The 13,006-nt window shown below is 41.3% G+C and overlaps 1 protein-coding gene across 1 annotated transcript in view; it reads left to right on the top strand.

Annotated features, from left to right (window-relative positions):
* Positions 1 to 8,752, top strand: part of clec16a (C-type lectin domain containing 16A) — a 41,727-nt gene extending 32,975 nt beyond the window's left edge. The window contains exons 19-23 of the mRNA XM_073494061.1: positions 214 to 365; positions 1,622 to 1,826; positions 2,830 to 3,000; positions 3,802 to 3,939; positions 5,709 to 8,752. Of these exons, the coding sequence (XP_073350162.1) occupies positions 214 to 365; positions 1,622 to 1,826; positions 2,830 to 3,000; positions 3,802 to 3,939; positions 5,709 to 6,292 (1,250 nt within the window). The 3' untranslated portion in view covers positions 6,293 to 8,752. The remainder of the gene's footprint in view (positions 1 to 213; positions 366 to 1,621; positions 1,827 to 2,829; positions 3,001 to 3,801; positions 3,940 to 5,708) is intronic.
* Positions 8,753 to 13,006: the final 4,254 nt, after the last annotated feature.

The following is a 13,006-nucleotide window of genomic DNA, read 5'->3' as shown; positions in this document are numbered from 1 at the left end:
CCACCACTACATGGCGTTGTTCTTACAGCCTCAATGCAGCAACTTGCGTCTGTGGCCCACACATCATCACTAACTAATTATTTAGAACATTCGGTCCTAACAGGTGATACTGTGTTTCCTTAAGAAACAGACCTGAGGCACCTATTCAGTCAAACCTGGACTTGAATTACTCAGCAGTGCATTGACATTGTCATGTCTGTCTATCTCTTTCAGATAACAGTGACCTCATAGCCTGTATGGTGGTCAGTAAAGATGGCGGCCAGGCCCAGAGATTCCTCGCTGTAGATGTGTACCAGATGAGTCTGGTGGAACCGGAAACCAAACGTCTTGGATGGGGTGTCGTCAAGTTTGCCGGCCTTCTGCAAGTAAGAGAAAAGTGTCTGTGTGGATGTCCTTTGTGCTAAAAAAGGTTCAGTCATTAAAATCAATGATTAATTTTTTATTCTGTTGTTTCTCAGTTATACTTCCCTCTGCCCTTCACTGTTTCTTACAGCTTACATTAGTGTTTCTTCTTTCTTTGTGCAATTCCTTGTTTTTCTCTTTCTTAGTTTTCTTGTTCCTTGTTTTCCTTCCTCTGTCTCTTCTATTGTTATTTTCCCTTCTTCTTTTATCAGGTGTTTATTTTGATGTTTCCTGAGCCCTTCATATCATTTTCCATGGAAATATACCATGAGAGAGAGCATACAATAACATATTTACCCATCCCTCCTTGGTATTTTAATGAGTATAGGCATGTTTGGTCATGCTGTGTAGTGGTCACAGTGTATTCTGCATTGTCACCGTGGCCTGATAAGTTAAAATGATATTGCTTTTCATTTTTCTGATATCAGAATTGCAGATTATATGCATTATGCTATTGATACACTATATCACTGTATCATTACAATGTGTTTCCTGCATACTATGAATCTATAAAATATAATGTGTCCTTTCTTTTTCTGTTTCATGTGAAACCTGTCCTTTCTGCCAGATTTTCATTTGCTTATTTTTGTTTTAGATTCAGTTTTAGTTTACTGTAATTGCCCTCATTCTAAAGCAACAGAACACAAGACTCCATCTGTTTCCCAAGAGTCGAATATGTAATGTTAAGATGCAAATCATATTATCTGTCTCAATAAAAAAAAAATCACAATAAATTAAGCTTTTATACCTCATTGCAAAAAGAAAATCTGATATAAATTTATTATTTATTATTATTTATTTATTTTATTTTAACTAGTTTTGTAATGAGGTAATACTGTCAAAGTTTAGGTTTAGTTTTTCTTACAGGGTATTGTTTTTATTTCAGTTGAGAACAATTTTTTCACTGTTTGTTTAAGTTGTAGCTAACAGCACCCCGCCCTAGTGTCAACTTGTGAAAGAAGCTAATTGAGGGTCCATTTATCTGTCTTTTCTCACGTTGCATCCATTTGGTTGTCTCATTCAGTTCTCCTTAAATTAAAGAAGAATATTTTTTGTTAGCTTTTTCTTGTTTTTGTCTTTACTCATATGTCTTTATCCCACTGTTTTCTTCTTATGTTTTCTTTTTCATTCTCACTACTTTCCCCTCTCTTCACCTCTCTCTGTCTCTCCCTCTTGCTGTTAAATCTCTCACCCCACTCTTTGTTCCCTCTCTCAACAGGACATGCAGGTGTCTGGCGTTGAGGACGACAGCAGAGCACTGAACATCGTCATCCACAAGCCCAGCTCCAACCCCCACGCCAAGCCCCTGCCCATCCTGCAGGCCAACTTCATCTTCGCCGACCACATCCGCTGCATCATCGCCAAGCAGAGGCTGGCCAAGGGTCGCATCCAGGCCCGACGCATGAAGATGCAGAGGATTGCAGGTGAGGGAACAGAAAGCCTTTTAAGGCTCCAGCCTACACTTTAATGGTCAAAATGACCCATTTCCTTTTTGCACAGAAGGGCAGAGTGACCAGCCTTTTTCTCATAGTGGCTGAAAGTGTTTCAGAAGCTACTTTGAAAGTACAGTTACAGTAGTTTTTACAAAAAATCACATGAGATGTTAAACAGAAAGCAATCACTAAAACACTTTAAAACAGAAGTATTCATCACTGAGCAGCTAGCACTGCTTTTACTTCATCTTTAGCAAGGCTTCAACAAAATGATCAAGATTAAAAGAAGTATGAAAAAGGGAAAATCTATTAATATGTTTATTATTACTCATTGTGAAACTACTCTCCAGCAGAAGTGTAGGCTAATCTCTTTATTTAGTGCGTCATTTCTCTGAAACAGACGGTGCCCTTCCTCTCTTGTCCTTTAATTATTATTATTCACTTAATAACTTCTAAAATATCTCTTCCTCCATATTCTGTACTTATGTAGTTAGTTTCATGTCTTGTGTCTTTTTCTTGCCATTCTGTCATCCTTGATAATTCCCCTTTCTTCAACCACAACTTAACTTGTACCCATACATTTTTTGTCCACTGACCAAAATTGCTGGTTCTTCTTTATGTGCATTCACAGACAAAAGTTATGAAGAATCCTTTTGTACTGTAAACACTTATGGATTTACCCATCAGCCACTTGTACTTCCCCTCCAGATGGTCTAATTCTGTAGAATTGCACGCAAAAGTATAGACAAGATATTTGCTGAATCGGCAAAATTTTAAAGTCAAGGAGGATGTGAGTCCTGTCAAAATAACGGCTGCAGACAGAAAAAGTGTTGCACATACAAAAACACATTTTAGGCACATTTAATGCAATCAGAGTTAAGACAAATATGAGGGAAAACATTTTTCTGTAATCTCACATGAAGTCCCAAAGTTTGATTCTGTACTGGTGTTGTGTTTATCTCCCTCTCACACTCTCCACTTCTTCTGTATGCAGCTCTGTTGGACCTGCCTGTGCAGCCCAGCGCAACGGAGGTATTGGGTTTCGGCCAGACGGCCAACGCTTCACCCAGCGGCCTGCCTTTCCGGTTCTACGAGCAGTCGAGACGGGCGCCCAATGACCCCACCGCCAGTAGATCAGTCTTCGCCTCCGTGGATAAAGTACCAGGTGACCAGAGTTCACTGCCTACACATACCGCTTCAGCCTGCACACTAGTTCAGAGAAATACACTTTCTTCTGTTCATGCGTCTTTCTCTGCTTTAAATCTGATCTGAATGATCTTGTAAACATCATAAAACAATGACAGTAAACTCCTGGTTGACAAACACTGGATATTTTATGAGAAATATGATAGAAGTTGAGTTTAAAATCTTTTAAGATAAATTTCAGAAAGTTGTGTGACCCTCAGACCAAAGTGTGATAATATCAGTGGAAATGGGTTTGTGATTTGATCTTCAGTGTAGAAGTGTAACAGTGAGTCAGACTTGCGTCTATCAGGAGACTTAGATCAGAGGTTTTGTGCAGAAATAGGACTCCTGAGAATACAACTGAAAACTCCCCTAGGCTTGCTTCCAATTTTAAAATTCATGCATTTTCTTTTAAGTTAAATACCATTCAATATAGTTTTACCTGAGGTTTACTTTTATTTTTCCCCTTGTCTGTTCCTGCTAGAGTCTTACCCACAGGTTTATATTACCTGCTGCAGTTCTGAATAGGACGCTTTGTTTGACTCAGCAAGGGAACATGCTCCTATGGAAACAGGTCCTGAAATCCTTGAGCTTTATCAGTGTGACCATAATAACAAGCTTCTATTAGAGACAACATTTATTAAATATACTTAGAAAAACATGGTGCTTGTGTTGACCTTTACAGTGACTCTGGAAGGGGGTAGCTATGGGCCAAATGAAATGGTAACACATGAGTGTGTCTCTCTGCGTGTGTGTCTGTGTCCATGTGCGCCATCTCCAGGTTTCGCAGTGGCTCACTGTGTGTCGCAGCACAGTCCCTCGCCCCTCTCCTCCCCCTCACCTCCCTCCAGTGGGAGTGGGAGCACAGGAAGATGTGACTCTGTTACTGCAAGCACTATATCAGCCCAGAGCCCCACAGGTAGCGCTCACACAGCATGCATAAACACACACATAGAGAAGCACAGACGCTACATTATAATGTCAGAGCAGATGGCAGAATAACTGTATGAAGTGGACCAGCTCTTTATGGCAGTGAGGTGTGGTTAACACGGAATATCTGCACTGTACAGCACACACATACGTCCTTTACACATCAAGTGTTGGGTGTAACTATAGTACAGCCACATATATACACACACACCCATGCACCACATAAACCATAAAATAGTTTCCAGTGGTAGTATATAAGAAGTAGACACACAGAGTGAGTAAATGTCCCTGTGCTTCCTCTACCACAGGGTCATATAGACTGGCTGTTTTTGTTCTGTTCTTTGTGAATGTAAATAATCACATTCTGTCCTCATGAGAACCAGTTTAACTACTCACAGACACGCATCATATGGTGCAATTACATTCCTGACTCCATGCTTCAGGATGACACAGTTTTGTTTCAACAATCACCTTCACCTTTACTCTACTGACTGATGTAGCAGGACCCAAGGACTCTTGACATTATTTTGTTTTTTAACCCTTGTTGAAAAAGAATGACACATTGTTGCAGAGAAGCTGTTCTAAGTTCGCCAGGCGAGTGCCTCTATATGTAGTCTGAATGTTTCATACACTGTCTGAATGGCTTCATAACTGCAGCTAATGTTCTTGTTTGTAAATAGCATTGCCAGAAAGAAGCTTTGTTTTGAACCTATAAGAATATTCCACTGAGACGAGACATTAACCAGTGTTTTTTAAAATCTTGACGTAAATTGTTCTGTATTATGTTATTCGTTTACATCTTGTCAGCCACAAAATGCGTAGACCTCCAGGGTTGCAGACCATAATGAACGTACAACCTATCATGCAGTAGTTTGTTCTAAGTTTGTCGAATATTTATTGGTTATTGTAAAACAGTTTTGTTGTATCTTCCAAACTGCACCATTATACTCTTACAATGTAAGTATGCTTGCATAGTAGTTTACATTGTAGTCCATAGTTTATTTTGTAGTTCTGCCCGCACAAACCAGTGCTGCTGCTGCTGCTGCTGCTGCTCTGCTAACGTTAGCTTCTTGTGCCGTGTGTCCACCCTGTACCTCTTTTTACACCAATATTACACTTTAAAAAACATTCATTCATTTTCCCACATTGCACATACTTCCTTCCAAATTCCTTGGATGTGAAAACCTACTTTTCAATAAATGTATTTATGTATTTATTTTTATTCAGAATATAAAAAGAGGCACTTTGTGAACACACTGCGCTGTGCTGCTTAGTTGTAAGTCCGCCTGTGTCTGTCCAAATGATCTATACCTGCATAGATCTGTGTACTAACTACATAAAGCTCTCCTGTGCGTGCGTCTATTTTCATGTGCAAATCCTGAGGGCTTTGGTTTCCCACTGGCTTTGGGTTTTATCATGAAACTTTCAGAGTTGTGTTTAAGGCAGAGGCTTTTCTGCTGAATGAATTTAAAACTGAGTTTAACTTGTTTTCCTTCTTAAGTTGCATACAATTGCACATTTAATCTGTTTTCTTACATGGAATCCTAACCTTTTACCCTGCTACATCATCTCTGTGCAGAAAATCAACATTAACAAAGAAGGGCAAACATTTATATTAAAGAGAAGCCCTATCATTTTACACCAGAAACCCTAAAAACGTGTCTTCCTCTGAGCTCACCTTCCTCTCTCTCTCTCTCTCTCTCTCTCTCTCTCTCTCTCTCTCTCTCTCTCTCTCTCTCCTCTCTCTCTCTCCTGCAGATGATGGTACATTTTTGGAGCACACCCCGCCCTCCTCCTCAGGTGGAGAAGGGGAAGGAGGAGGTGGAGAAGTAACGCTTGTCTCCTCGGTCACAGCTCCGACGCTGGCCCCGAGCCTCACCCCGGCGTCCCAGCCCACCATCTCCCTCCTCACCGACAACAGCGCAGACTCGCTCAGCGTGGAGTCGCTGACGCTGCTGCCCCCTTCAGACTCGCCGCACCTGCACCCCTGCGCCAGCCACGCTCCCGCGACACACTCTCTACAGAGACCAGACGCCTCCATCGCAGAGGAGGAAGAGGAAGATGATGGAGAGCCAAGAAAAGAGGAGGAGCTGCAAGAGGAAGACGGGTCGCCGACGGATGAGACGGAGACGGACGCGACGGTAAAAGAAACCACAACGACGGAGTTGGTCACACCCACTGATGAGGCGCCAGAGGTGCCAGAGGGAGGAGATGAGCCGGAGGGCGAAGACACACCTCTGGAGGTGAACAGAGACCAAGAAAGACGCGACTCGTCGGCCACAGAGAAAACAGAAGATGCAGAGACACGCAGTGAAACACCAGACTCTCCTGAACTGGATTAATCACCACACACACATTCATGCTCATGCACTTAAACTCGCCTCTCTCCGACACACACACACACACACACACAGTGAAGTGTGATAGTTAAACTATCCAGCTTGGCTGCAGTATATTTTCATGTCGCTACCTGCAGGTAGTGTGTGATGTGAATAGTTTAAGGGGCTTTTGGAGGCATCTCAGCATTTGTGTTTGCACATGAAGAAAGACTCTTTCTACTCACACAGAGAGGACGGAGGACGAGACAGACGCCGGTCCAACTCAAGGAAGGCTTTAAAGCACATTTGGGTTTCTGCGAGTGTGTCTGGTCATTTTTTTAGCAAGCGTGTGTAAAGTCGCGCAACCAGCAACGTTTTTTACTCATTCTGATCGATTGTTTGTCAGCTCAAACACACACACACACACACACACACGCTGCTGCTGTGAGCTGTTCATCCGCGTACTATTTTTGTGTCTTACTTTCACATTACAGGTCACCGCTAATGTTTTCTTGGTGGTGCTCACGTCTATGCTAACAGTACACACAGCTGCACTTGCCTTTTAACCACTTGCGTGTCGGACCTGTCAGCAGTTACTGCCACCTAGAACTGCCATCAGACAGGTGTGTGTGTGGGCTCACATGGCCGCATGTGTGTTCTATATTTTGTTCAGTTCTCATTGTTCCACATTTAAAGTGACGGCCCATTCGTTTCCCACTCACTAGTCAGTGTAAAATAGCTTTAATCTGCGGCGTCTTGAGCAAGGAGGGAGCAGGTCTCATACTGTAAACATTCATTTGATGTTATCGTGGCATCAGAGCTCACGGCTAATCCTTTAATCAGTGAACATCTTTGGTGAGGTCTGTGAAAGCTGCTTTTTTGCAGCAGTCGGTTTCCATCATAGTTACCGTTGCTCTCTTGAGCTAACACATTAAAACAGTTTGGGTTTTTTTAATCATATATGCAACAGTGATCAACAAACTTAGACCTCGTTCAATTGGATTTTATTTAAACCTCCATTCCAGATCATTAACTTCTCAAATCCATTCTGCAGGGATTAGATAATGTGTTTATGCACAGAGGTGATTCATCTGACTGACAGAATAAATGAACGATCTGAATGGAGTAAAGGCTGCTGAATGAGTGAGTTAATAATTAATCAATTGTCTCAGTCCATTCATTCATTCATTCTCTACATTAAGCTTTTCAGCCTGTAGCAACACGGATGTGCTGCTGTTTTACTGATTGAAATAAAGTTATCAATGATATAGTTAGAAAAATAGATAAAAAAGTAAAAATTGATTAGTTGAAGCTTTGACAGCCTCATAGAGTGATGCAGGATGATAGATATCACTTATTTTAGACGTGTTAACTGGATTAACATGCGTGTCTTCAGGTCAGAACATCGCCACAACAACACTGGGTTGAATGTATCTGCCAGTTGCCCCTCAGGCGCTGACCTGCGCTCAGCTTTTACTCTCCATGTAAATTGATAAATGCACTCAACACTCCTGTGGCTGATGGGAGCATCCTCTATAATTTGGTGTCCACCCAACTACTGGTGAACTATAAAATTCCCCCACTCTCCAGGAAAAGTATGAGTCTGATCTGGTTAATAACCCCCCAAAAAACCTAAAACATAGCGAAGAACTCTTAGAAGTACAACATTACGTTTTCTTCCCATGGTGCTCTGAGTTCAGTGTCGAGGGGCAAACCCCTCCTCGCCCTCCTCCTTTAATCATCTGAATAAAGCTTTACTACTGCAATAATCATAAGAGCTAACCAATGAGGGGAGAGATGAATGTAACGGACTACTTGTCTCTCCAAACAGCGGTGATCAATTTGAATGGGATCAGTGTGTTTTATCCTTAATTCATGACTTAGTTTGTAACAAAAAAAAAGCCAGTCTTGAGCTCTTTAGAGCATCTTTTCTCTCTTATCTCGTCATCCTTTTCTTAAAACCCTTTATTAACCTTTCCCCAAGCTTTTCTCTTCTGCCTTTGCTTTCCGGCTCACGCTCTTCTTTTCTGTGCCATTATCACACAGCTGAAGTCTTAACGCTCGATCATTCTTATTTTTTAACTCTGTACAGTCATCGAGTTTGTAAAGGAGAAATTCAGAGCAATACTCTTTTTTTGAGTCGGTCTCTTAGTATTTCCATCTTGCTTCTGTAAATAGCAGAAGAATGATAGTGATGATGATGATGATGACGATGACGATTACTGAAGAGGCTTGGCAAAATTTGTAGAGCGGCCTCTGGTAAAGACAACATGGCGGCTTGTTGTCTGTAACCATTGGCCACTTCTATCCAAACATGCCATGACAAGCCTCTGTTACTTAGTCTCTGATTGTAGTGTGGGTGTATGTAATGTTTGTATGCTCTGTAAATGCTCTCGGCTTTTAAAACCTGTAATTATTGTTAATGAACTGAAACAGAGGAATAAATAAAGAACTGCAATAAATTATTCTACTTAACAACAGTGAGACAGCTCTGTGAGTCTTGTTATTGTGTTAGCAGACAGAAGATGTGTTTTTTTTTCTTTCTCTTGTGATTTTTTTCTCTTTTTTTCCCTTCTTTGCAGAATAGCACTCTGGTAGTAAGAGCAGAGGAGGTTCTCCTCAGTGTTTGAGCAAGAAAACCACAGGAAATATTAGAAAAGAGCTGTCAACTCCAGGAACACACCCTCCCTTATATACATCACTGACTGTGTGAAGGCTTCCACGTATTGTGATTCATGGCCAAGGTCGCATATATATAATGAACTTATATGGGGTTCATTTTAGGGTAACTTTGTGTGTACAACAGAAGATTCACTGTAAGGGCACATTGAGGAAAAACATTTAGATTTCAAGGACAAAGTTGTAATTTTTCTTTTTAAAGTGATATTAGGAGAATAAAGTTGTATTATTTCAATAAAAAGTCAAATTGTGACAATTAAGTCATTTTGTGAGGAAACAGCTCAGGTTTTAATGCTCTGGTGTAAAAAAGAGATGTGAGCAGTCTCATGTCAGATGAGTGACATTGAAGACCTGAAGGTTTCAGCAATAAACACCTGACTGTCTTATCTGAGAAAATGAAACCAGTTCCAGGATGTATGTGTCAATAACCAGATGTGTTTTCGAGCGGCAGTTTGATGATATGAAAGTATCCCATGAAGACTGTCTGAGCAGTGGTGGACACGGGCTGTCTGAGGGGGCGTACATCGGGCACCGGGGGCACCTTTATTTCCGTGACTCTGATACTCTGTTGTACATTTCTACGTGATTAGTCTCAAATTTCTATGCTCCATAACATTTTGAGAGTCGAAAACCAATCAGTAACATAAAGATCCATCCAGCGTTTCTATACAGGAAACGGTGTTGCGTCCTACACTGCAGTTCTACAACCATGTGAAAACAAGTTTTTCTAAGAGTTAACATGTACGCATGTTTATTCTTCGTAGTTGTGTGCGTGAGACGACCTGAAGGTTAAGATCATGACGTTGCTTTTACACTTTCTACCTTTTGCGCCGTGTTTCTGCGGCTGCTGCTGCAGGAGCCCTCAGTCATCTTGTGGTCTCTATGTGTTGCTTTTATCTCGGTTCCTCTCTTCAGGGAAGTCTGGTTGTGTGTGCGTAAACATGTGAATGGGTTCCTGGTACTGCAACCGTACTGAAATGCTGTAGTGAATCTGTGTGCGTGTGTGTGTGTGCGCGCGTGCGTGCGCATGTGCGTCTTTTCTCTGTACCAAACCACAGTCACAGCACTGACTTGATAGTTTTGACTGTAGAGATCTCGTTGGAAGATTTGTCTGTGCAGTTGTGCTGTTCAGGTCTGCCCGATCACTAACATCGTATACGACAGTCCTAAATATGAGCCCTGGTTTTGTTAGAGATGCTTTCTAGTGCATTAAAATGCAGGGCCACTGTTAAGTTTGAGAAATTATATAAGAAATGTAATTATATTTATATTAAAGGGCTTCTATACAAATTTTCAGCCCAGTCACGACAACAAAGGTCATGTGACTGTGGATGACGCAAAGTCGGCGTATCACCTGGACGCAAAATTGGACTTACTATGGCGTGGCAGATAAATGAGTCGGAGCTACGGATTTTATACCAGCTGGTAGCAAATTAGCTTAGCTTAGCTTAGCGCAAAGACTGGAAACAGGAGGAAAACAGCTCGCTTTGTCTAAAATCTTCCTGAAGTCTTGTCATAACCAGGCAACTAGTGGAGACCAGAGGAAGTTGTTAGTACCACGTGTTTCTGAATTTGAGGTAGTTTGTCCACTCAGATTTGCCGTATGTAGCCCTAACTGCAACTTGCAACGGTCTCCCGCAGCAGAGAAAACCTTCTCCCGTCACCAGCAAAGGGAGTTAGATCAACTCTCACATCTATGCCTGGAGAGCATCCGTCACACATCCTCATGCCAGGTTAAAAGAATGTCCTCGTCTGAGCACCGTAAAGTTAGCCTGCTAGCTATACTTCGGAAGCTAAGCTAAGAAGATGCAAATACCAATGACACAGTCGAAAGAAACACACTCATGATGGTCCGCAAAAAAAGAAACGCAGCTGCCATCAATGTAACCGAGCATCTTGTGTAACCCATTAAGTCACAATGTTATCATTGGCAGGACTCAGTAGTCGATCACTGTCAGCTATCTGCAATGGATGATGGTATTGGCCTTTGGCCCAACCCTAATTTCCACAAAATTTCTTCCAAATCAGTTCATCATACTGTTGATTTGGAGACTAACCCTTCTAACAAGAATTGGTTAAGAAATTAATCCCATGGAGAAGTCCGAGGAAACACAGGAAACTGGTGACTAATGATAGTCTGCTGGGAACTCCTTGTCTACATCACTTTTGAATGAGAGTTGTTTTACGAGGAAGTTGGCATTAGTATTTGGTCTCAGTGAAGGAGAGGTTTTCCAAGAAAGCCACAGAGGCTGCTGGATGGGATAATAGACGATGTAAAAGCTAATAGCCTTTACCACGGGGAAGTAATGAAGTCTCGTACTGTTGCTGTCTATTTCGTCTGTTGAATAAAGGTAAAACGAGATCACAAAGAAGACTACAGGGCATCTTATTCACATCAAATGTCCCTGTTGTTCTTGTTCCTTGTCAGACGCTTTGTGGGCATCTTTCTCTCGAGCTGTCAGTCTGCAATTGATTTCTGTAGAAGGGCGTGTGCATTTTTAAAGGACAGAAAAGTCCGAGCGGAGGATTCCACAGAAATCAGCTGATAAGCACACAATCACAGAACACCTCACTTCACCTTTCACTTCTTAAAATAGTCGGGAATGTCCTGAAAACTGAGAGGCTATGAATGAAACTGCTACGTGTATCACTCATCACCATCCCCCAGACCAAGAACACGGACACACACATTCTGTCAAGCCTCTGACTTCAGTTTCTAGGTAAAGCTTTAAAAAGAAAAGTGAGGATTGATAACAGGTTAAAATGATATTACAATCAGACTTTACATCACTGACTCATGTTCCACTGGGGGTATGTGATCCACCCTCTTCCTCAAGCTGAGATAATTATATCCTCAAACTACTAAGGCTTTACTTGAATCAGGTTGTGAGTATGATATTCGGTATGACTCAACATTGTGTCTTTGTTTGTGTGTGTGTGTGTGTGGCTACATGTGTCTAGACCCAAGAGAATAAAAAAAATCCCCCAAAAAGATCACAAAAGCCTTATGGTAAGGTTTGGTGTTCGCGTTGGAGTTTTGGTTAGAAATGAGGAAGGGGTTGGAGGTTAGCTCAGGTTAAAACCACAAGTTGCATCTGAAAAAAGTACACTACTGCCTGAAAAAGTGACGCATACTCTCACATATACTCTCACATATGTCATGAAACTGCAAAATTTGAAGAAATTACTCTGCTTTCTAAACATAATGCCAGTTGAAGTCACAGGTCTGGTCATCATCACGTACCCAGACATTCTCTGATCATGCTGCATTTTTAACACTGACTTGCTTCTTTTTTTTCCACAATTTAACTTTTACTAACAAACTTTGGTGTCAATTCAACCGAATTAACACTCCAAGATATAGTTTGTGTATTTGGTAATACAGTTAATCGCCTTCTTGGTAGGTTCGATTAGAAGACTGATGCCACTCTCATGCGTGTACGACGAATGTTGAAGCTGAAGCTAGCAGCTGTTAGCTTAGCTTAGAATAAAGAGTGAAAACAGGGGGAAACCGCTAGTCTGGCTCTCCCCATAAAAATAAAAAAAAAAATCAGTTTAAATCTGTTTATCAGTATAAAAATAGTAAGTGTAAACCAGCAGAGACTCTTAGTTAGGCCTCGTGCCAGGTCAAGAAATAACATTAGCATAACTCACGTTAGACTAAAATTCCTGCTTTTACACTGCGTGGTAGCTTCATATTTACCGCAGAAGCATGAGATAGGTATCAATCTTCCCATTTAGCAAAAAAAACAGATAAGAGAATTCCCCAACTTGTGGAACAAGTTTCACTGCTTCCTGATTTCAAGGTATTTGATAACCCATTAAGTACCAACCACGCTAGCTGCCAGCTAATGCAGAGCTAACATTAGCTACTGTTAGATAGTGTTCTAAAATATCAACACACATCTTAGACACATTTATTTAAGCTCGGAAGTAAAACGCACCGGACATAATAGAATGCTAATGTTAGCTAGGAAGTGGTTGGATGCTAACATTAGCTAATGGGGTATTTCGTTATGTTGTTTTACACTGAAATATGGCCAGATGTCCCTTCAGATT

This window comes from Pagrus major, chromosome 23, assembly GCF_040436345.1.
Source record: "Pagrus major chromosome 23, Pma_NU_1.0".
NCBI lineage: Eukaryota > Metazoa > Chordata > Actinopteri > Spariformes > Sparidae > Pagrus > Pagrus major.
Note: the sequence above shows the minus strand (reverse complement) of the source record. Positions and strands in the feature narration are given on the sequence as shown.